The sequence below is a fragment of the Pleuronectes platessa genome, chromosome 4 (genome assembly GCF_947347685.1).
Source record: "Pleuronectes platessa chromosome 4, fPlePla1.1, whole genome shotgun sequence".
Classification (NCBI taxonomy): domain Eukaryota; kingdom Metazoa; phylum Chordata; class Actinopteri; order Pleuronectiformes; family Pleuronectidae; genus Pleuronectes; species Pleuronectes platessa.
The window spans coordinates 16,497,263-16,520,798 of NC_070629.1; the positions used below are offsets into that span (position 1 = coordinate 16,497,263).

A 23,536-nucleotide genomic window follows, 5' to 3' on the forward strand; every position below is an offset into this window, starting at 1 on the left:
ATTCAGGGGGTGCTTTTACACACTGAATCAGGGAGCCGAGGCGAGGGAGGTGGAGGGATTGGGGGTCGGGTGGGGGGGGGGCTGGGTTGGCGGGTGACGCTGGTTGAGGAGGGGTGGGTGGGGGAGAGCGGCACCGCCGAGGCCCTGGGGGACAGGGGGAAGACATCCGTGCTACAGTAACACTGGGGTAACGGTGGGTGGTGGCAGGGAATCAAGTGGCTCTAAGCCCTTCCATTACATCCCTGAGCTGCCTGTGGACATACAGAGCAGGGGGGGGAGGAGGACAGGGACGTACACACAACCATGGACATGACCGTGATTACACACGTATGCCTACACAGATTTTCCCTGTTGCCAATCACTTTACTTCCTGGTTTGACCCCAGCAGGCTGATGGTACAGAGCGATCAGAGTCTTATACAGGAAGCAAACTGTTCACCAGTGGGTGGACATAACCAGGATGTGAAAAGGGAAGAGAGGAACGGGACGAATCAGGGGAATGTGAGACCCCGCGGTGATCCCACTCTCGGCTTGACATTCCCAGCTGCACCTTGCATCGTTGATCATCATCACAGCACACCAATGTCCAGGTGTCCCCGCCCACCCGCACATCGGAGGCTCACTGCCCTCTTCCCTGAGAACGCAAAACTGCACTTAAAGCACATTCCACCCTTTTCGCTACACAAAGCGGGAGAGACAAACACATGCACCCACATTCGCCACGGTGATGCGCCAGTGCACGGCCAATTAGAGCCCGGATCTGTCCATGTGACTCGAGTCACGTGATCGGCCGCCCTGTGAGGAAACAGTCCCGTCCGGGCCAAGATCCATGTGAAGCAGCTGTACCCTCCAATGAATCACATAACAGGCAACATCAAATAATATCACAGTTCAACTGGGAGCGAGGAGGGAAAAGAAACACACACACACACACACACACACACACACACACACATATCGAGATTGATGTGTTTTTATTAAGATCTCTGCTGCGTTGCATTGGCTTTTAGTGATATTACATCATTATGAAAGCAAGTTCAAGAGCACGATTCGTTCAGTGTGACCGTATCAGTCGGTCTTTGTTGGTCTCCAGGCTCCTCTGTGGCACTCTGGCTGCGGTGCTGACATTCACTGATAGTGACTGGGTGTGTTTTTACAGCAGCGACTTGTAGCCATACGGCTCCGATGGAGGGTGGTGACGCTTAGGAAGCCGGGGTCAGTGCATGGAGAGAAAAAAAAAGCCAACAGCCGAAGCCCTTATTTGCTATGTCGTTGTAATAGGTTGGGCCACTTACCTTAACCAGTTTCTTCAAGAGGTATACCAATAGCCCCCTTCTCCCCCCCCCCCCCCCCCCCCCCCCCTAGAGACACAGGTGGTAGCATTCTGTGGAATGGCATGTTAGAAAATCAGAGAAAATAGTTGGCGGAGGGGAGAAAGGAGGCGGGGGTGTGCTGGACGACAAGAGAGAGGGAGGGAGAGGTCGAGATGGGCAGGGTGGGCCAGCGGAGGGGAAGGTTAGAGGGAGCGAGAGTGGTCAGGGAGGGAGGGCAGGGGAGGGAGGGAAAGGATGGAAAACTGGGGGGATATTGCAGCAGAGCGGATGGTGTGAGGGAGGCAGAGTGAGAAATGTTGCCGGAAATGCTAGAGCCAGCAGCATGTGTAAAAAAACCACACAGCAACATTTCTCATCCTTGACATCACCGACAAGCTCCTCGAACACACACTCTTTAACACGGCCGCTCCGCTAAGATCCACTCTGTTGTTTTCTCTCCTCCCGTAAACAGGGCAGATGTCGAGGGGCTTACGTTTAACCAGTAACTGTGACTCGCCATTTCAAAGGTTTGTGCGATCGGAGATTATCACGGCAAACGCAACAAAAAACACAAGAACTTTCTCCGGCTCTCTCTTTGGGTCGTGGAAGAGACGTGTTGTGAGAGGAGCGGGGGGGGGGGGGTTGACGGATATGAGGAGAGGGGAGGAGGACAGGAGATTGTTGTGGAATGTTTGCAGTTCTGGCCAGAACTCGACCATCTCATTTGTCAGGGCTTGACCCCAACTCCTGGGTCAAAGGTCAAAAGGAACATCTGAGGGAAACTGACACACACACACACTCACAGGGACGAGTCAACAGACAGATGTGTGAGTGTCTGTGAGCGTCTCCCTCTCTGCTCTCCTCCAACACTCTCTCACACATGATTCGAGCTCATGCGCAGTACATCTGTATATATCATCATGAATATCCATCCCAGTCATATTTGTTTTATTAACGCTGAGTGTTATGTTGACCTCTAGCTATGAAAGGATACGCTGCCAGTTTCCCAAAAAAGAAAAAAATATATATATATATAATTTGAGTTCCAGGATACTTGGATTTATTTCTGCGTAAAAAAAAGTTTGGACTATGAGTTCAGAATGGAAAATCATTACCTCATAAAAATGAAGTCAATTTAAAATGGTGAGCTGAGGTTGCTTGTTTATTATGATTGTGCTATACTTAATATAGCTTGTTGTTAACCATATGAGATTTTAGTTTATGTTAGCGTGGTCCATTTTAATAAAGTTGACAGAAATTAAATACGGATACGTTGCATTAACTTAATATATTGTGCCACAGAATGGGTTGACTGGTTTTATAATGCATCTATTATACTTCAGCAATCTGGGGATTTATCAAGGTGAGAACTTTGTCTTCTCTATAAATGACTATATGATTTAAATTATGAGTCATAAACAAGCATAAACAATGTCCACCCACACACACACACACACACAGTGGAGGGATCGTACAAACCATACACATAACTTCACTTGTGTGACGATAGAAACAAAGTGAAGAGGAGTAACACTCATGTGCCAATATAACAGCTGTGATGATTTGGAACACAACTTGAACTTCTGCACACCTCAGAGCATTCTGCGAAACTCTGAAAAATCAAGATCATGTTTATAAATGAAACAATTATGAGAACAAAAAGAACAGAAAAATCAGTGTAAACAAGTCAAATTAAAAGATGAGTACAAATTGAGTTAAATGCACTATTAGATCTAAATCGGGACATTGGTTGAATTTACAGTGTTACTCAATAAACAACGTGTGATATACTTAATGAAAAAACTAAATCTGATCTGAGTAATGAAATTCACAGAGGGCAGCCTCCTAAATTCCATCCTGACACTGCCTTTTTATTTTAGGCTACATACCTTTAATGTCACATTTACCACACGTGTGATTAAGTATATTGTCGCTGTCATGCTAAGTGATCCCAACACTCCCACTAAGCAGTGGTATCACCATCACTGTCCCTATAATCAAACGGCACTCGCCATAAATTACATCTCATCCCGGCATTCAGTCTTCGTCACGTCCCGCTGTGTCTCTGTGGACGCCCGGCTCTCTCTGCGAGGGAGACACACAACACACACCTGGTATTAACATTTGGTATTGAGTGAATCCAACCATCCTCTGCTTCCAGTTCCAGATTAAAGGGAGGATAACGCAGGCAGCGTCAGGGTGGGTGGCCCACTTCAGTGACCGACATATCCACTGGACACCTGTGAGTCACATGGCGTTGGGACAAAGGCTGAGGGCCGCCACACCTTGACAACTGAAGATGGTAGATTGAGTTACAGTTGAGTTTTATTAAAGCATCTGCGAGAGATTATTATCGTGCACTTACTTCACATGGCTGTCCTCTGGTCTCTCTCTCTCTCTCTCTCTCTCTCTCTCTCTCTCCTGCAGCCCCTGTTAGGAGACAAATTGTTCATTTTTTATTTTTTTCACATGCAGCGTCCCTCCTTCTTTCCCGGCTTTGAGAACCAGGCGGAAGTGTCACAGCGGCTGATCCTCGTGGCTTTTCGAGATGCATCTCAAATCGTACACCTTTTGTCATTCTTTGGCCGGACACATCAAACAGGTGCTATGAATAATTTATCTTAAGAGTTTCACATTGATAAGGTCACAATCTGCCAGGTCTGGACACTAAACACACAGGAGCACCTCCTCCGCACCTTCGCTGTCTCTCCACACACATGTGCCCTCTCACGCAAAACACTGCAGACACACACCCTTTGAAAAAAGAAAAGACACAAAACCTCAAGAGGTTTTTTTTGTCCGTGTGTGTGTGATGTGAGAGACGGTGTCGGGGGGGGTGTATTTTGGTTTAAATGTTAAAGCTTCAATACTGCTTTCAATCAGAAGTGTATGGTGGAATTTATATTTCACACAATTTCTGCTATATGTCAGCATAATAATATGTCACAGTTGTTTAGGATGATTAGAATGATCATGTGTATATAGTCTTTATATTTTCTTTAATGGCACAAAATATTTACAGGTTTACTCAATGTAGAAAGTAATAATTTCATTTTCTTCCCTTCCCTTTAATTGTATGTGAGAATTTGTGGGGGAGTAAATATCTGTTTTCTCTGCTCCGATCATTCAGCCTCAGCATCATGATGTGTCGGCCACATTAAACATTTCTATCACTGTGTGGTGTTTCTCTTTTTACACTTTCAGTTTTTTTCAACAACATAATTCACAATGAAGTGCTGAGGTAACGATTGGTCAGAACCTAAACCAAACAAGTTGACGCAGAAAAAGGGGAGGGAGGTGGGGGGTGAGGAAAAAGGGGAAGGAACGAGGTCAAACTCTGACCCGAGCGTCAGGAATCACTGCAGGACACGACCAACAACAAATCCACGAAAAAAGAGAATTTGTTTACGCAGCCCTGTAAATGATTTGTGCGGCGCACTTTCATATTTTGTCTGATGTGCGTTTTTACGCGTCATTAATATTAATGGAGATTCTTTTTAGCTGCCATCCACTTTATCCACAATGACGAGACACTTTATAAACAGGGCCCGTCTGTGTAAGTCACCCCATCAGCCTCTTGTTGAAATCACACCTTCCTCCGAGTTGACACCCCTCACCTCACCGCCCCCTCCCTCAATAAACGCAATACTTCCTTTTAAAAAATTGTTTGTGCTCCTCTGTTCTGCGTCGGAGGCTGATCTGGCTCCTTTTGTCATGCAGCTATATTTCTGCTGCGTGTTGTCGGATAATGTGAGGATGGGATGAAAGGTAATCTGCGTGTAGAATTCCTAAAGCTCCCTTATCCTTGTTGAATTTCTCAAGAATTCCACCTTTGCCCTCCGGTTTCCCTGAAATAAATTACTTTAAGGGTGAGATGCCTTTACAAACACACAGACACACACACACTCTCTTTCTCTCTCTCTCTCGCTCTCTCTCCCTCCATCTGAGCTCCCGGTATTTTCTGTATGTTGCCTTTTAAACGCAGTCAAACAGGTATTCAGTCTTATTTATTTAATTCACTTTATTCCTCAAGGCGCTGGGGGGGGGGGGGGGGGGGGGTTTCTCTGCACTTTACTGGTTTTCTATAGATGCCACAACATTAAAAAGACGCACAAGGATGCGTCAGGCTGACACAGTCATGTATGAAACCTCATCAGCGGCCGTGGGGCTGCAGTCAAACCCCCTCAGATAGAACATGTTCCCCTGTCATTACACTCTCTGTTCTGCTCACTTTACTCTGTGTTTCACTGGAGCTGCTGACTGATACACGCCAGGCTCCCGTCCGCTGTGGATCCCTCTAAGAGGCTGCACACGCCGGTGAAAATCTGCCTCCCTTCAGCTTCTGCTGCGAAAGGTTTTGGGTTTTCTTTTTTCTGTGTGTGTGCTACAAAATTACAGTGTTTGCACTGTGCAACCACGAGGGTTTGAGTGCTAATGGATTTATAATCTCCGTCTCAGGGACCATCCAAAGTAATTAGCACATAGGCTCTAAAGAAATGATGGTTAGTGAGCAATAAAGCCATTGCCCATAGCATAAACTGACAGTCCCTCTAACTTCAATCCAACCTCAAGCCTAATTGGGAAAGTCATTGCAGTTATTGTCCTCAATTATAGTGTGGGATGCAAAAAAAAAAAAAGCCTGGAAAGAGACTTTCATTCATCACGTCTGAAAGTGAAGGATCTCAAGTCTCTGGAGAGAAGACGCCATATTAAAAATAATGAGGAAATAGCCTAAACAATACTATCTACATAGGAAGCAAGCTGATTCACAGGGTAATGCAATTTTCCAGCTAAACTAAACTCCTTACAGGCAGAATTATAACTTTAACAAAAACAACATACAAAGTGTTATAATGAAATAACAGGAATTAGCAGCTTTATTTTATTACACATAAAGTTGCATTAGTAAACAGATTGTTGTTTGCATCTGACACTTTTAATTTAATATGTAAACTTCCCCAGTCTTAGGAGAGACACAGCAGAGTTTCCACTCATAATTAATATCCATGCTATTTAGTGAACTCTTGTTGCCTGTTAGACGCATCGGTCTTAAATGGCTGCAGCCTATAGGCTCAGCGATATTTCCAACTATTTCTCATGAATGGCCATTCCATTAACAGCGATTAGATTATGTCTATTGAAAGTTGCTGATCCATAGAGGGGAAAAAACTAGCGGATAAAAGGCGATTTCAAGTGACCTTCTCGTCCCTTTCACACCAATCTGAGCCCCCCAGAATAATTTGGGGATCAGATTTGGACAAAAAAGAAGCACCCACTCCCCCCCACTCACACACACACACACACACATACACACTCTCTCTCTCTCTCTCATCCCCCTCCTCCCTTTTCAACATACACTCAAAGCAACAAAACCCTCCAATTCAAACATGTGAATAAGTTAGATTTCTTTTTTAGGACTCGGCCAAATATGAGTGTGTCCGTGTTTATCCTGCATCGCATCTGTTAAAATCACACTTCTTCTTTATTTCCTTCAAGTCCTCCCTTTATAGGTTTCGATTGTGTTGAGAGAAAAGTTTCTCCACTTTAGAAACTCCAGGTTCCCAGTTAAAAATAAAAATACATGTCAAATAACTGTTGGTTTTTAAAGTGGAAAGTTTTAATATCAATTCATTTCCATGATTAATTTAATTTGAGCCTAATTATAAAAACAGTATGAATCAATATGTCACTGCAAGATCAGTGCTAACAAACAAAAGTTTACTTCTGTAAAAACTAACTACACTCAGAACATATTGTTAAAAGAAAGACAAAGGACTAACCCTATGTATTGTGTTCATTCATTGTCAATGTGGCACCTATCCTATCTACACCTTGTCTTTATTATACACCACCATAATACCATATTACAGCCATCTGAAATTATCATATTTAGGAAAAGAATATAATTTAAAGTAGAAATCATATTCTACAAAAGGTTGCTGATTGCCAAAATATCATAAGTAACTTATTTATTATTATTAAATATAAGTGTAATGGTGAACGTCTCCATACAACAGCACAGTCCAACATGATGTGTAAAGTTGTTATTGAGGTTTAGAGCTGCGTTAGTTTTGCCTCACGTGCTCGATTGGACTATTAATGGGTGTCAAACATCCAGCACGCGACGTGGTGATGTGTTGACGCTGCTTTTTAAATCCACGCATCAAGTTGCTCGTCGCATTATTAGTATTTCATTGTTGACTTGTTTGAATATTTTGCTGACAGACGCTGAAGTCGCAGGGATCAGCATCAGCTGAGTCTGTGTGAACCCTGTAGCACCGTGTGTGTGTGCGTGTGTGCGCGCGCGCGTGTGTGTGTGGGTGACGAGCAGAGCAGAGGCCCCCATTGAAAAGCGAAGCTCACCCTCTAAGCCAATGCAATGTCTTATTGACTATACGCTGTGGTTATAACCCTGATGTGATTACACACAATCAATGATAAATAGAGCCCTGCACCATCTATAACGCTCTAACTTCCGCGTGCATCGTCTCACGTCTCTCTCTCTCTCTCTCTGACGGGATCTCGTGCTCGTGTATCGTTTTATTGGGGGGCCTTGCACTTGTGACCCCAGTGTTTTCCCAACTGATAGTGCTGCTTGTTGGTTTCAACTGGATTACAGCTGCAACACAAGGTCCCACAGCAGAGGAGTCCCTCACTGATCATCACTGATTTGCCCAAACTGCGTATTTGTTTGTGTGTGTGTATCTGTGTGTGTGTGTGTGTGTGTGTGTGTGTGTGTGTGTGTGTGTGTGTGTGTGTGTGTGTGTGTGTGCTTTAATTCCCATAAATATTTTTGCTGTAAAGTCATTAGTAGAAACTTTCACACGAGAGGAAATTCATCATCCATAATCCTTCTGTGGATTATTCACTTTGGATTGAAATAAAAAAAGTCGGTTGGAAGTTTAATATTCTGAATATTCACTTCATCATAGTGAATTAAAGTCAGTGTAGGACGGCTGCTATATGAAGCGCAATAGCGAGACGTGTTAAATAAATAAAAAACAATACTAATATGTAATTCTTCTGTGATGTTCACAATGAGTTGTTTCCTTTTTAGAAACTCTTTTACAGAGCCGTAATGAAAAATTAATAATACTTGGCCCAGGTTGATAAATTAGGTTATTAATGAGCATGAACTTAATAAGCACAGGATTAAGGTCAATGTTATTATGTAATGTTCTTTGACGAGCACTTTGTTCTTGAATAACCTTTAAATACTGTTAGTTTCTACGTTTGGTTTTGATTTTTTATTACGATCCCTTCATATTAATAATGCTGCTGTGATCTATCCCCCTGTTTGTCATCCTACATTTCCTCACTGCTGCTTGTTCCACACATAATATAACTGTGCGTGAGATTTAAATTGAGTTCATTTTAATTTATTATTGACTTTTTTATTTATTTGTTTGTATTACTAGTTTGTAAATAGTGTATTGGGAGATGGGCAGCGGCTGGTCTCCTCCATCAGCCTTGAAACCCGGTGACACTATCGCCGAGACAAACCGGCTGCTATCGATTCCGTTTAACTTTGTGTTCCAACAACAAATAGCCTCGCAGGTGAGGTGCACGGGACGCGCATTAAAATAATAACAAGAGGTCCCCGTGTTCAGCGGCTCCACAACAAACCAGCCTGTAATAACATGACTGCTATCTGATGCACAAATCAGCTGGAAAACAGAGTCTCCCCTAAATGGGACATAAAGTGGAGACAGGATGAGACTGTCCCAGTACAGAAAGCTAAAAAAGTTGTGCATGTGCCCGGGTCGGCTGCCGGGTTTGGAGTTTAACGGTCATGTGGAGCCGCGCGCAGAGGAGTAGCTTTGCGCAGGGAGCCGCGCGCTCCGAGCGCATGGAGAAGTGTGGAAATAAGACGCGTACTTGCCTGATCTGTGCCGGGGTTTGATCCAGGTGTAAAAAGCTGCTCCTCCGCTGCTCATCGGCGCCTCTGCTGCGGCTTCTCCTCCCGTCCACGTCCCGCTGCCTGTCCACTTTCTCCCCGTTTTCCCTCGCCGCTCCCCAGCTTTCTATCAGAGCCTCTGTACCCTGCTCCCTCTTCGCTGCCCCCCTCGCTCTCCACTCTCCTCTCTTCTCCCGCGGAGCCCCCTTTTTCCCAATCTGTGGAGTTAAATCTTAATGATACACTTACGGAGGAAGAAGGGGGAAAAAATTCTTTGTCCGATTTAATCTTATTGGTTTCACCTTTTCAAAGAGCCGGACACATGGCCGGGGAGTTTCCAGTGGAGTGTCCGAGACAGGGACGGGAGAGAGAGCTCTCATGTTGAATACTTAAAAAACAACCCATCCCTCCGATGCCTTTCCAAAGGGGGCACTTGCATATTTGCGCTCCATTGTATCTGCTAATATCTCTGTGTGCTTAAAGATCTGTATGCAGACACTTTGATTATTTATATTCAACAGCAACTTCGTGTATTTTCAATGCATATTCCATTATTACAACACGGTGTATTACAATGTTTTGGTGATTAAAGAAAAACAGCGTTTTCGCCTCTATGTTCCACGTAAATCAAGTGTAGCCAAAAGGAGTAATGCACTTTTGAGGCAGTTTTTATTTCCCTTGTAATTTAACCTATCTTTATTGCTGTTCTTTTTCAACTTTTTTCCTGGTTACACGTCCCCAACATACAAAATATTGCACTTTTGCACAATAAGTCCAAATAAGGACAAGAGGAGCCCTTTGCGCAAAATGTTCGGCACGTTTACATTTTCCTAGATCAACTTTTAAGTTAAAACAATTCATGTTTGATGACTTGTGCATGCATTAACACGAGGCTGTAATTGTACAACGTACGCTAGATGGCAGCGCGATCCAGACATTTCAGAGCTGGAGAGGCAGCCAGCCTGCAGAAGCCCTGGTACAAAAACGCCGGAATCCCCCCATGCAAATTCTCAGCAACTTCACATGATTTTGAATTACTGTCATTATTAAGACATAATGTGACACCAGCGCAGTGATTGTGGAGACTATAGGACCTCGGTAATTATTGAATATTGCTTATTGCTCCGGCTATTTATAGAGATTTCCGGCCGCTGGCACGGCATCCCGTTTGTATAACACGCTCTTTCATGCATCAGTCTTCCCATTGACATTTTTCCTCCCTTTATAAGCTCCTTTAAACTAAATTGTAAGTTTTAATCAGCGAGACTGTGCCGATTACAGACAAGGATTTACCGCAATGCGCATGCCAAAGACAAAACAACGTGTGAAAATATAAATCCGCTTCAGACCAATAATGACACCCGTCAATTCTATAATAAAGATACTGGACTCAGACAACCCATTTTTGAAACTTTGGGGGAATTTCTGAGCCAGAGTCCTTCTTTCGTCGCCGCGCACAGTTCTTTTATCATTTTTTTGTATATTTGTCGTGCGTAAAAAACCTTTGTCCCCCCCCTATTGCCTTTACCCCGCTTTTTCAGCTATTCTATCCAGGGTTTCTTCCTCTTTTTGGTGACAATAGACGGCCCATACTAATCAGGTTTCAAAGTAAATAGCAGCGCGGGGCGAGCTCAATGTAAATTGTGCTTGTCAGAGCCCCCCCCCCCCCCCCCCCCCCCCAGCCCCTCCAGTCGTACATGGCAACACTATAAAAAATATCCATCCTCGGCTGCGAGTCGGTGCAACGCTGAGTCGGGAAACCTTGGATTTACCCAAACCAGGAGCCTGAATCCTCCGTCGGGCTCGAGCTGCCTCCACTTGCACTCATCATTGTGAGCGTTATTGCATCAAGTGTTCATTTTTGTAACAAGAAAACGGAATCTCCCCGCGCGCTCCGCCGTTTATTTCAAGAAATCGACTCCTTGGAAAAACCTACAGATTCGAGCTGCGGCGGGGAACCGGTGGGATTCGCAGGACTGCACATTTTCGGACTTTTTTTCAGAGAGAAATAATATTCTCTTAAGATTTCAACGCGAGACCCGAATGACTTAGGTGGATGGACATTTTTTGCAGTGAATGAACAGAGGGGGACTAACCAATCGAGAGGCAGAGAGGGCTTGGCTATAACCTTAGCCTCCCATTTTCTCTCTCTCCCCGTGCCCCCCCCCCCCCCCCCCCCTCTCCTCCTCTCCTCCTCTCCTCCTCTCCTCCTCCTCCATGCAGGGCTCTGGCCAGTCAGTCGCCTTTGATTATCAGTCTCCAGCAGCCCCTCTCTTGGCTCCTTGACATGAGCACCATATAAGGCGCAGCGATCTCCATAGAAACGTGTCAGTTTCAATAGTAGTGTCAAAGTTCACTATATACAGACATTCGCGCAGATCCCCCGTTTCGGAAACATTGCTCTGCTGGTCCTCCCGTTTAAGCGCATTCATTTTTTGGGTCTCTCCTTCTTCTTGCATATTCTATTAGTTGTTGCTGTTTTTCCTCTTCTGCCGCTTCTTGATTTTTTCAAAAGCTTTTTTCTCCTCTTCGTGTCTGCGTTCTTCCTGCCGGAGCGAGGCGAAACTATACATGGGCACTTCATTCGGCGACGCGGTCTCCTCTTGCTGCTGGGCGAGATGATGAGGTTTATTTAAAGAATATACATGTAAAAAAAAATCCGGCTCTCCAGTTTTTTTTCCTCCCTTCTCGTGCGGCGAAGACCGGAGCGCAAAGGAGCCAGGGGAAGAAAAGAGAAAGGAATTTATCTCCGCAGCACTTTGGATCGCGGCTTTCCAGCAAAAGGTTTTTTTTACTCGCTCCTGCGTCCATGTGAATCGCTCCTGCCTTTTTCCTTTGTGGCTATTTTGTATCAAACTGCAATTTGCTGCGTCTGGACTCTGGCTTTCCTACAAGATTAGGGATTCCTGAATGGCTGGCTGCAATATACCTTGGAACTGGCCTCCCGATACTTGCATATCCTGATCGGTGCCTATTCAATCGCTCTCCTGTATTTTGAATGTATTGATCGCGTTCCGCTCGCCCTCTTTACCCCGTAAGAGATTGCGTGTTCCGATTTGACTTTGCACTGCCCCGTCTGTCTGAGATCTATTTTTGCCCGAAATCCTCTTCGCTTCACAAACACCGGCGATCATTTCGCTTTATAGCACTTTCCGGGGCCGAGATATGGCAATGGTAGTTAGCGTGTGGCGAGATCCGCAGGAAGACGTGGCCGGAGGACCTCCGAGCGGCCCCAACCCAGCAACTCAGCCGGCGAGGGAGCAGCAGCAGGCGGCGTCAGCGGCGCCGCACACTCCGCAGACCCCCAGCCAGCCGGGACCCCCGTCCACGCCGGGGACCGCCGGGAAAAGGGGAGTCAGAATTCTGGACAGAGTCAGCAGCATATTGAATGTGTGGTTTGCGGAGACAAATCGAGCGGCAAACACTATGGCCAGTTCACCTGCGAGGGATGCAAAAGTTTCTTCAAGAGGAGTGTACGGAGGAACTTAACATACTCATGTCGTGCCAATAGGAACTGTCCCATTGACCAGCACCACCGAAATCAGTGCCAATACTGCCGGCTGAAGAAATGTTTAAAAGTGGGAATGCGTCGGGAAGGTGAATATATATACATATATTAATACATATTTTTTAAACCCAGTCATGATTACGCATCCTAGCAGCAGACGTACAGGGCTGCCATGTTGCATTAAGGTCACAGGCTACACGGCTGGGCATACTGCAGACTCCATCCATGTTTTTGAGGGATGTTTGCATGAATGGTGAGTCTCTGTGTGTGTCTGTGTGTGAGAGGAGGGTAAAAGGCCAGCCCAGCCACAGCAGTTATGCTGGTGAATGCGGGTCGCCCCGAACAAAGCGGCTCGTCGGGTTGACCCTTTCATTTTGTTTTTTCTTGCAGACTAAACGCTGCCATTATCAAACACGGGCATTCCGCTCATAACAGGGCCGTTTTACGCATAGGTTTTAGAGCAGAAGAGGTGTTGTGCGAAAGTGTGTATGTGTGTGTGTGTGTGTGAGTGTGTGTGTGTGTGTGTGTGTGTGTGTGTGTGTGTGTGTGTGTGTGAGAGAGAGAGAGAGTGTGTGTGTGTGTGTGTGTGTGCAGGGCGAATAGTCCCTTTCAGAAGTATGTGCAGCTAACTTATTTATAATCGTACAGTGGGGTTTGTGATCTGTGTGTGTACATGTAAAATGCACACCCTCCAAACCCCACGTCTGTCTCCAGCTCCCTGTGCAGACTAGACAGCCCAGACACTGAATAATGCCGCTGAAGTTGTTCATGGCTAATTGTTTTGCCTGGTGTATTACAGGCCGTGGAACAACTTTCCTCCCCACGTTAAGTGTTTGATTCCAATTTATGCAAACATCCCTCATTTAAAATCCACTGTTTGTGGCATCACGCTGCAAGCCCACGTATAACGCACCCTGACTTACATTAATATTTAATTTTAATACCAAACAATGGCTGGAATCCTTTTATTCCCAGCTGATCCTTTGATGTGGCCAAAATGTACAAATGTGGCTGCATTCAGCTGTAATTATCAATCCTATTTATAATATGTTTGACCACGATAGATAATTATTCAAATTAACAAAAACCAAGAAAAATATTGAGCTAAAGTAAAGAAGTAGGCGACCGAATGCAATAGGCTCTCGTGCCTCAAAATGTTGATACTAATAATTTGGCAATTTTACTTTAGGGCTAAAGAAAGTGTGTGTGTGTGTGTGTGTGTGTGTGTGTGTGTGTGTTTGTGTTTTCCGTGAAAAAGTGGTTGTGTTTTCATTTTTCTGCCCCCAGCCCATGTAGCCTGCGTTCCTAAATACAAATGCTGTCACTGTTTAGGTTGAGGAACACAGCACATCTGTTGTGATGAGATATTTACGTTGTCGATAACATAATCTGGAATAATATAGTCGTACAGACAGCACATACTAGTCGATATGTTTAGAGAAGCGTGCAGAATTTAGATTTGTGTGCATGCCGTTTCAGTGAGCAGAAGCACACAAGCTGTAGCCTGCAGGACTCTTGTAACACTCATGAACAATGTTTATCAGTCCTGGATGCACATTTCCTCTTTTTCTCTTTCTTTTTGTTAGCGGTTCAGCGAGGACGAATGCCTCCAACCCAGCCCAACCCAGGCCAGTACGCGCTGACGAACGGGGACCCTCTGAATGGCCACTGCTATCTGTCCGGATACATCTCGTTATTGCTGCGGGCCGAGCCTTACCCGACGTCCCGCTACGGGAGCCAGTGCATGCAGCCCAACAATATCATGGGCATCGAGAACATCTGCGAGCTGGCTGCTCGCTTGCTCTTCAGCGCCGTGGAGTGGGCGAGAAACATCCCTTTCTTTCCCGACCTGCAGATCACCGACCAGGTGTCCCTTCTCAGGCTGACGTGGAGCGAGTTGTTTGTGCTTAACGCGGCCCAGTGCTCCATGCCCCTGCATGTGGCCCCTCTGCTCGCCGCGGCAGGCCTCCACGCCTCCCCGATGTCCGCGGACCGCGTCGTGGCTTTCATGGATCACATCCGGATCTTCCAGGAGCAAGTGGAGAAGCTTAAGACGCTGCACGTAGACTCGGCAGAGTACAGCTGCCTGAAGGCCATCGTGCTTTTCACATCAGGTGGGTGTCCAACATGTCACACATAGGAACATGTCTATAATCAAATGAGGCCTAGTTACACTCAGGGTTAGTGGGAGTGAGGAGCGGGACACGGTGGCATCAGGGAGGTGGCTGTCAAAGACACGCTGGTCACAAATCTGACTTTACGAGATGTTTGTGTTGCCGATGGAATAGCTATTTTGTAAACAGCTTGCTACATATCCACTTACATGCATTCCCATGTCAGTTGTAGCCGCAGCATAAGACGTGTAAACAAATCCAGATTGAGCGAGCGCGTCAGGTTTTAAGTGTAACAGTCACTTCAGTGCTTTTTAAAATAGGTGACAACTGACAGTCTCATAGGTGTAAATATTTTATAATTACTCAGATAAAGTTTTTCGGACTCGTCGAAGCTCAGAGCGAGAGTGTAGGTTCGCGTCCATAAATTTTGGAACAGGTGTCAAATAATTGTGCGTAAAGATGAAGTAGTCCATCACTGCAGTGATTTATGACAGCTGATGCGTTTATGAGTGTTGTCGCGTGCTTTTATCCTTGTTTTGCGTGCACAAACACATGTCTTAGGGGGGCAGGAAATAATCCTTAGCAGACTGAGATCAAAAAGACTGATGGAAGTTGAATCATATGTCAGCGCATCGCTTCTGCAGGACGCGGTGTAACGCTGCTGTCGCCTATAGATGGTTTATAGATTCGTCTTAGGTGACCTATTAATTTCCCCCGTAAGTGAGGATTGTTCCTCTTCGCGCGCACGCTCTCAAAAGTCACCGGCAGTAATTTTCAAAAGTAACCTAGATTGTTGATAGCATAATTGATGGCAAGGTCCTAAAGGTCCTCATTTACTCTCGGTGCGTAATTTAGATGCTATTTCGGAGAGGGTTGTGTACACTTGGTGCCATTAGGCCTGGTATGTCAGGGGAGTCCTGTGATGATGGGGAGGAAGAGGAAAAGTCCTAATTCACTCACTCACAGGCCCCAAACTACTTGTGAACTTATCTCGAAGTTTATACCTCGTAGTCTCGTATTTGGCCCATTACAAAATTCTGTAATACGGACGAACATAATCTATAATTGGACACGTTCTAGATAAAATAAAAAGTTTTAATGTAGTTTTCAGATTTGGATTTTTAATCAAATAATTCCCACTTTCAATATCCCTAGCGTCTCAACTCAAATTTATATTGAAGGTTGTTACACTTGTATTCAAGCATATTTCAATTATTATTGTTTACTACTTATTGTCACGGGAATCTACACATTAATACATTACTCTAGTGTTTTAATATTATATTATATTATATTATATTATATTATATTATATTATATTATATTATATTATTTAAAAAAAGTATTTCATATAATTCTATAAAATTGTCAAACAGTGTATAGGTGATTATAAGTTCAATGTAATGAGGATCTAAATTAGAATTAAGTTAGTTCTTTGAGTTCTCCCCAAACTGGAAAGTAGGAACACACTGATTGTACCAAACCACTTTCAATGCTCATTGTTCCATTAAGTCGAATATCACATAGGTTTTTCCAACAGTTAGAAGAGTTTGTATTTTTACTATTTTTTGTTTCAGGAGCCACAATAACTACTTTCAGTTTCGGGGGTTTGGAAGTTAATTTGACACCCCAACATTTTGAACGCTAACTGACACGTAAATATATGTTTTAACACAAATAAGTGCGTATTTTCCCCAAGCGGCCGTCCTAAAGGAACACGACAGCCTCTTAAATTCACTTTACTCTCTATTAGTGCGCTCTTCCTGTAATATCTCCTCGTGCACTGACACATTTGACCATATTTTCCTAACGCACGGCGCATCAGTAACTCACCGCAGACTACACCCAGAGAAACTCCATACGCACATTAACGTTGAACTCCATGTATTTCTAACACATCACTTAGTTATAGGTTGGTGGGCTAATACTGGTGTTGGCTATAACAAGTCACGTGGCTCACTGCCAGCAGCGCGGTGGAATTGTTTTGCCTTTAATGACACCAGACCTTTCGGGTGTTTTGGGCGTAAATAACGGTAACCGGGCAAAAACTCTATTTCAGCACAGTTCAGGTTCATTGTCTTACATTAACTTCTTATCCACATGTGTCTGCTGCAGCCAACCTCCCAGCAGAAATAGTCGTTTGCAAATCTGGAAGCTATCTGTTCGCATGTCCCAGCCTATTGAGGGCTGTGGGGTGCAGGGTTGCAGGCAGGCCTTATGGAGAACTATGGGGTGTCTTTGACCAGCTTTCCCTTGACACATACATTCAACTGCAGCCCCTGCCCCGCGTCGCTTTGAACTCCCCACGTATCGCTGAGTTGCACCAGTCGTGCCAAGTTTGATAATTTACAAGAGAAATCTCCAAATGTAATTAATTTCCGCCTTATCGATCGCTGTGGATTTTAAAAAGGGACACTCAGCGTTAATCCACAGGGGGATTTGCATACGTGGGGGCGCTGACCGGCCCGGACGGAGGTCACACTAAATCACCCCGAGATCTCCGCGTTGCCCCGGGTTCATAAGGTTATTGTGTCTGGCCACAGTGAGTTATACCACTGAGAAAAATCGCGAATAGGCTTAAAAGCATCTGCCCGGTGTTTAATGTGGTGCTTGAAAGCTAAAGCTGTCTTCCCTGTGTCGTTTGTGGAATAAAAAGCACAGCTCAATACAGAATCTCTTAAGGACTGCCTGGGACTCCATGTGGGACCATACAGCCGACACCAGCGGTTATGCTGCTTGCCTTTACAGCAGTTTATAAGCAGTAGAACACGCATGCTTGGGCTGTGTGAAAAACAGGCTGAAACACTGTAATACACTAACAAGCCTTTTATGCTTTTGTCTATATCGGTGCGTGGCTGTGCACAGCCCGCCGGTGAGCACCAAAACGCACGGCCTCGCCTGAGCCGCTGCACATTTTCTGACGTTTTATGTCGCTTGTGCGCGACAATTGACTTCACCTCCTGTTAATAAATGTGATTGCTTCCAGCGGCCCCGTGTCCTATAGGCTCCACGGAGGGAAAAACAGGCCAAGGCTGGTCTATGGAGAGAAGAGCAGCGAAATGACTTAACAGCTTACGCGCGGAGTAATTAGGTCACATTACATCCAGTGTAATTTCAGATTCATCAGTGCCGTTTGTGTTTCCTTATACTTGAATCCCCAGAGTCCAGACATGAAGAGCAGCGGCCTTCAGGCCTGGAGCTGCACTATATGCCACCCTGCCCTATCACTTCTACCCCCCCCCCCCCCCCCCCCCTCCTCAACACCGTTTCCATTGCATTTAACTGCATATTCGTGTTGACTGTTGTACGAGGACAGCAGCAGATATATATTTATCCTCCCCAGTGTTGTGCAAAGCCCTTGTCCAGCAGCAAGCCGCTTGTTTGCTCTGTATGACAGTCCCACCGGTCCCACTGGCTCAGTGTGATGTAGCATGTTTGGCCAGTGTGTTTGTTCATTCCACTTTGTCAATAGCACGTAAAGGCTGATGTTGAATGATAACCAGAGTACTTCTGCAGGATGTAAATTGGGGAAGGCAAAGTGTGCTCCTAGGCAGAGTTAAGCTCCACGTGAGGCTAAAAAATACATATATGACCACGTGGGTTTGCGTATTTAAATGCATTAACTTTTTAAATAATTACAATGGAAAAAGTGAGTTGTGTTTTTCATGTCACTGCTTCTCTCCAGCCCTGCGCGCTTTCCTGGGTGTTTGGTGACATAATAAACTGATATATTTAAATATATATAATTTTAATAATTCATTTGACTTCCACACATATTGTTTCCTGTTTGTTCCTGGACATGTGGAAGTTTGAGGGGAAATAAAGTCATGTCAGAATCAGCTTCTTTCCCACAGCATGATGTACCTAGGGGTTTTAAGGGAATTGACAAATCTAACCACAGTCTTCTTTGTGTGTGTGTGTGTTCCACAGACGCCTGTGGCCTGTCGGACGCAGCTCACATCGAGAGCCTCCAGGAGAAATCCCAGTGCGCCCTGGAGGAGTACGTGAGGAGCCAGTACCCGAACCAGCCAAGCCGCTTTGGGAAGCTCCTGCTGCGGCTGCCCTCTCTGCGCACCGTCTCCTCTTCGGTAATCGAGCAGCTGTTCTTCGTCCGCTTGGTAGGTAAAACTCCTATTGAAACCCTCATCCGGGATATGCTATTATCCGGGAGCAGCTTCAACTGGCCTTACATGTCCATCCAATGATCCTAAAATGAAAGTGGAAAAAAGAGAGGGAAAAAAGGACCAAAATTCTGCGCCCCTCCGCCCATCCTCCTCCAAGAAGACTATATATAGGACCTTTTCTGAGAAACTTGGAAGACATAACTTTTTTCTGTCTTCGGGGACTGTGATGGAATACATAATGTACAGAAAATATCGGAACTGGACTTTACGCCTGTGTAAACCCACCCTCATCTTCAAGAACAATACTCTTCATTTTGTAAAATACTAGTCTTTATTTTCCTTTTTTTTTTTTTGGTAAAAAATACGAATAAAATGAAAAACATCATATGCGCAGTAAGAAAAAAAGAATCAAGACTTAGCGGGAAAATAATGTTTCCAAGCAATTATAAGAATTGTCCTGTGTCTATGTACCTCTCTGTTTTGTATTTTTTCTGGTTCTAAACCAGGGTTTCTGTGATTCTATACTAATAATTTTTTGATATAACCTTTTGCTTCTTATAATGAGTGCGATATATGTTGTCGAAGCTATGTTCTCCAAGAATTAAAATTGAAGTGAGAATTTAAAAACAGAAAAATAAAGAAATTTAGACAAATAAGAAACAGTCTAATCGCTATGACAATATCAACACTGATGGTTGAACTTTTTTTTTCCTTAATCGATGCGATGGACCTGCAACCGCAGCAGCAGCAAACTGACCTCCAGGACATTTTTACTGAGAGGACCGTCTGGGGCGCCTTTCCCCCAGGCCACGAATGCGCGTGGAGTCGATCATCAGTCAAAGAGGAGAGACATGAAAATCAAAAGCACTTTTAATATATCATTTCAAAATACATTTTGTTTGTTTCGTCTTGGAAGAAATTTTCATTGTTTCTTGAATTTTATTGGTTGTTGCCTTCAATTTGCTTACTCCATGATGCAGCTTTTTGCAGAAGGGTCGGTTGATGAAGTTGTGTGATGGTGACTGTACTATTAAAAAAAGAAATAGGCAACGATGTCTCCTTCTCAAGCATTTTCCTGGAAGCAATTGTCAAGATTCTCGGGCTTGTTATACTCTGTGTGGCTCCCGTGAGAAAAAAAGCGTTAACGTGCAGCCAACATACAGTCGAGTCTGTACCCTGCGATGCCCTGCACCTAATTCTGAGTCCACTGTTTACCTCCATTATACCTACCAGTGAAAACGAGGTGCTAGACGGGATTAAGAGTGGTAATTACACGACGCGTGCATGCCTTATATTTCCACAAACTCACTGACATAACTTGCAATGCGAGCACAAAGGAGGAGAGGCTGCGAGGAACCGTATACAGCAATGAGCCCGGTGCCAACCTGCGAGCGCATTCATGTTTAATATTTTTCCCAGACAGCCGAGGGAAGCCTGCGCACCACACAGAGCCACCTCTGTCCTACCTCCTGTGGCTTAATCAAGGTGATTCTCCACAAACCAAACAATATTCCCCTTCTCTCTTTCTCTCTCTCTCTCTCTCTTTCCCTCTCTCCACCCCTGTTCTTTCAAGCACAAAAAAACGCACCGCCTTGATAGTGCATGGCTCGGTATTGATGTGGGCGTCGTTTGGCAAAAGGGTTAGGCCCCGCTGCAAAGCTGCTGTGATATGCGTGATCAATCTGGAAAATGTATTTTACAGCATGTAAGCCAGTCGATAGGAACACCGAGTGTGATGCATTGTGTGGGACTGGAGAGGAGGAAGGAGAGAGAGAGAGGTAGAGAGACTATGGAGGGAGGTAGTGCAGACACAATTTAGAGGGGAAACGTGTTTGTGTTGTGTGTGCGTGTGTGTGCGCGTGTGATGCAAAGACAGAGAGAGATGTGGCCTTGGCTTTGCCTGATACATTTAGAGTGTAATGAGTACATCGATAAGTCCTCAATGTGTTAGATGGGTTACATGGAGTTTGTGTCCTTGCATTGGTCCGTCTCAGTGTGTGCGTGTGTGTGTGCGTGTGCGTGTGCTTGTGCGTGCGTGTTCGTCCCCTCTTTATGTGTCTCCATACTCGCAAATGACGAAGCCCAGTTATGGACCTGGATCCATCTATCCATCCCTGTCGTTACATACACACACACAAACACACACACACACACACACTCACTCACACCTTCCAGTGTTAAATGTGATAAACTGGAGGGCGCTACGAAGAAGGAGAAAATGGGGTTTCGGTGTGACAATTATTACATTTGCCTGTTAGTCGTCCCCTCTTCATCATCGGACGTGTTGCTCGTGCGCCATATTGCCCACGTCTTCCTCTGCGCGAGGGCCAGGAGGACAGGAGGAGAACTGCATGTATAGCATAGGCTGAATTTCAAAACGCCATATTTGTTATCTGCCTCGTAGGATAGAGGGGGAGGGGAATCTGTGCCCGTGGGTTATTTGTTTGCGTTGCCTTGTCTCGTTCAGACTGAGGCTACAGTATTAAGGCATTCATTACAGTGGGCGCTGGTTGGAGTGATGCTATGGGTCTGTGCGTCAGGCTGTCCTCAGATGCTCTCTCTCTCTCTCTCTCTCTCTCTCTCTCTCTCTCTCCCTCACAAGAACACAGTTTCTTACTCTCGTGATTAATGTGACATATTGTACCTGTTAGCCCTCCAGTCTGCGCAGTGTGCAGCAGCGGGTCAGTTGTCACGCAGCCTTGATGTTGCTTACTACACGAACACAAATGTGGTATTTCTTCAGGTTATATCGTTATGGTGGAAAAGAATCCCCCCCCCCCCCCTGCAGCCGCCAGTCAGGTGCAAGTTGCAGAATAAACCCGGGCCCTCTCTCTGCGTCACACTGGAGCCACGACATGCTGAATTTCATTAAAAATAAATAAACAGACACAAAACCATCAAATCTTACAACGGACAATTACTGAAGCTCACTAATTATTTAGCTTGTTTGTCTGTTTCTTATATTTTCCTGGGCAGCAAGTGAGAATAAATGTCTGTTAAAAATTTTCAAGGAGGATGAATATGGCGTCACCGTGGCCATCATCCCAAACAGCCCAGGTCCGGGTTGTTCTGTGCAGATCTGGACTAAATTGTTTGCTGGGTTATTAAACGCAGCTTTCAGCCAGTTGTCTCCACATAATGTATTCTAAATCCCTCCAGAGCAACTATCTTTTATCCTCTCGCTGAGAGCATTCTGTTACACAATTGTTACACTTCGGGCTATATAAAGCAATAGTTCAAAAACACGTGGAATTGTGGCATGTGTTCCTAATTAACGATTTCTGGCTAGGCGATACAAGCTAAAGCACAAGAGGACTCTAGGAAAAGAGATATTTTCTATTTGGGCTGTGGACCATCTTCAACTGTCTCCACTCTGACAGAAGCTCAAATAAGTGCGTTACGCAACACTTCAAATATTGAAACAATACGCTTCAAATATCATCTTTATTTTTATTTTTATTTTTTTCCACCAGACGTTTATCATCCTCGGATGTGATGACAACATGATTAGTGCCCATAGTGAATTAAATAAAGGGAAATGTATGAGGAACAAAGTGCAGAGTAAATGCACCGTCAGGTTGCACTGTGACTGCGGTGGGTAAAGGAGATGGATATGTGGCACACTATAGGCCCCATTGGTGTCTGTAATTTCGGAAACTCCGGTTACCAGAGTGTTAGTACGAAATGAGTTAAATAACCATTTACCTTTGTCTGGTTTCATTCATCAAACCACAAGTGGAGGACTCCTAACACGAGGGGGCTATTTGTTTGCTTTACACAAGCAGCTGGGTGCGATTTCACGTTTGAGATATCTGTCTGAAAGCGAAACATTTATTATCCCGAGTTGTCAGCGAACCTATTTCTCCAAAAAACCCTCAATGCAAGCCAATGGGTTTTTATGCAGCGGTGGAAATGTCCTATTGGCGTTACACGTCACTTCATTTCACTTAGAGTAGCCTGGTTTCCCCGGTCACATTTGACAAATGCTGTTGTTTGAGACAATAACAATTTCCAAATAGCTGCTCCGCGTATGAATGGGGGGCCCTGTGAAGTATGACACGGCTTATTTCTCATGGTGTCTTGTGCGTAAAAATGATGACAGCAGCAGACAACAAGTGCTGCGCGCCGCTCGTCTGCCCCGCACCTCATCCACACGAGCCTGCAAAATGGCTGGGAACGGCATACATACAGGGGAGGACACATGTCCATAAACTAAAGGGATTCCCGGGAGATGTGCGCGTTATATCTGAGCAAATAGCTTCATGTTGTATTGGCTGCACGCAGTCAATGAAGAGAGCCACATCTTATAATTATAACGCGCTGCTCTGAGATCTGTCCGCGGACCTTATAGACAACCTCCATGGATCAAATGCAGCCCTGCAGGGTATGAACTATCCCTGGTTGTGAATGTAACATAAGGGGATGCATCCCAGGGGCACCTCCCTGTGCGCGTGTGTGTGCGCACACGCAAGTTTCGATTGATTGTCGCAACTGTATAGGCAGCAGGGTTTTTTTTATACATACGTGTGAGGTCCCTCTAAATGTATGTGTGCGGGCGCGTTCTTTGCATGCCCGTGCGTA

The 23,536-nt window shown here is 45.0% G+C and overlaps 1 protein-coding gene and 1 long non-coding RNA gene across 2 annotated transcripts; one reads left to right on the forward strand and one right to left on the reverse strand.

Annotated features, from left to right (window-relative positions):
- Nucleotides 1–2,446: 2,446 nt before the first annotated feature.
- LOC128438011 (uncharacterized) lies at nt 2,447–3,734 on the reverse strand. Its single transcript, XR_008338279.1, has 2 exons — nt 3,678–3,734; nt 2,447–3,397 (listed from the first exon to the last, which is right to left on the reverse strand). It is a non-coding gene; the product is annotated as an uncharacterized LOC128438011 (long non-coding RNA).
- Nucleotides 3,735–11,449: 7,715 nt separating this feature from the next.
- Nucleotides 11,450–20,005, forward strand: nr2f1a (nuclear receptor subfamily 2, group F, member 1a). Its single transcript, XM_053420346.1, is given in 4 exon segments — nt 11,450–12,561; nt 12,564–12,806; nt 14,304–14,831; nt 18,762–20,005. Coding segments are annotated over 4 exon segments (1,233 nt in total). The 5' UTR covers nt 11,450–12,374; the 3' UTR covers nt 19,037–20,005.
- The last annotated feature ends 3,531 nt before the right edge of the window (nt 20,006–23,536 follow it).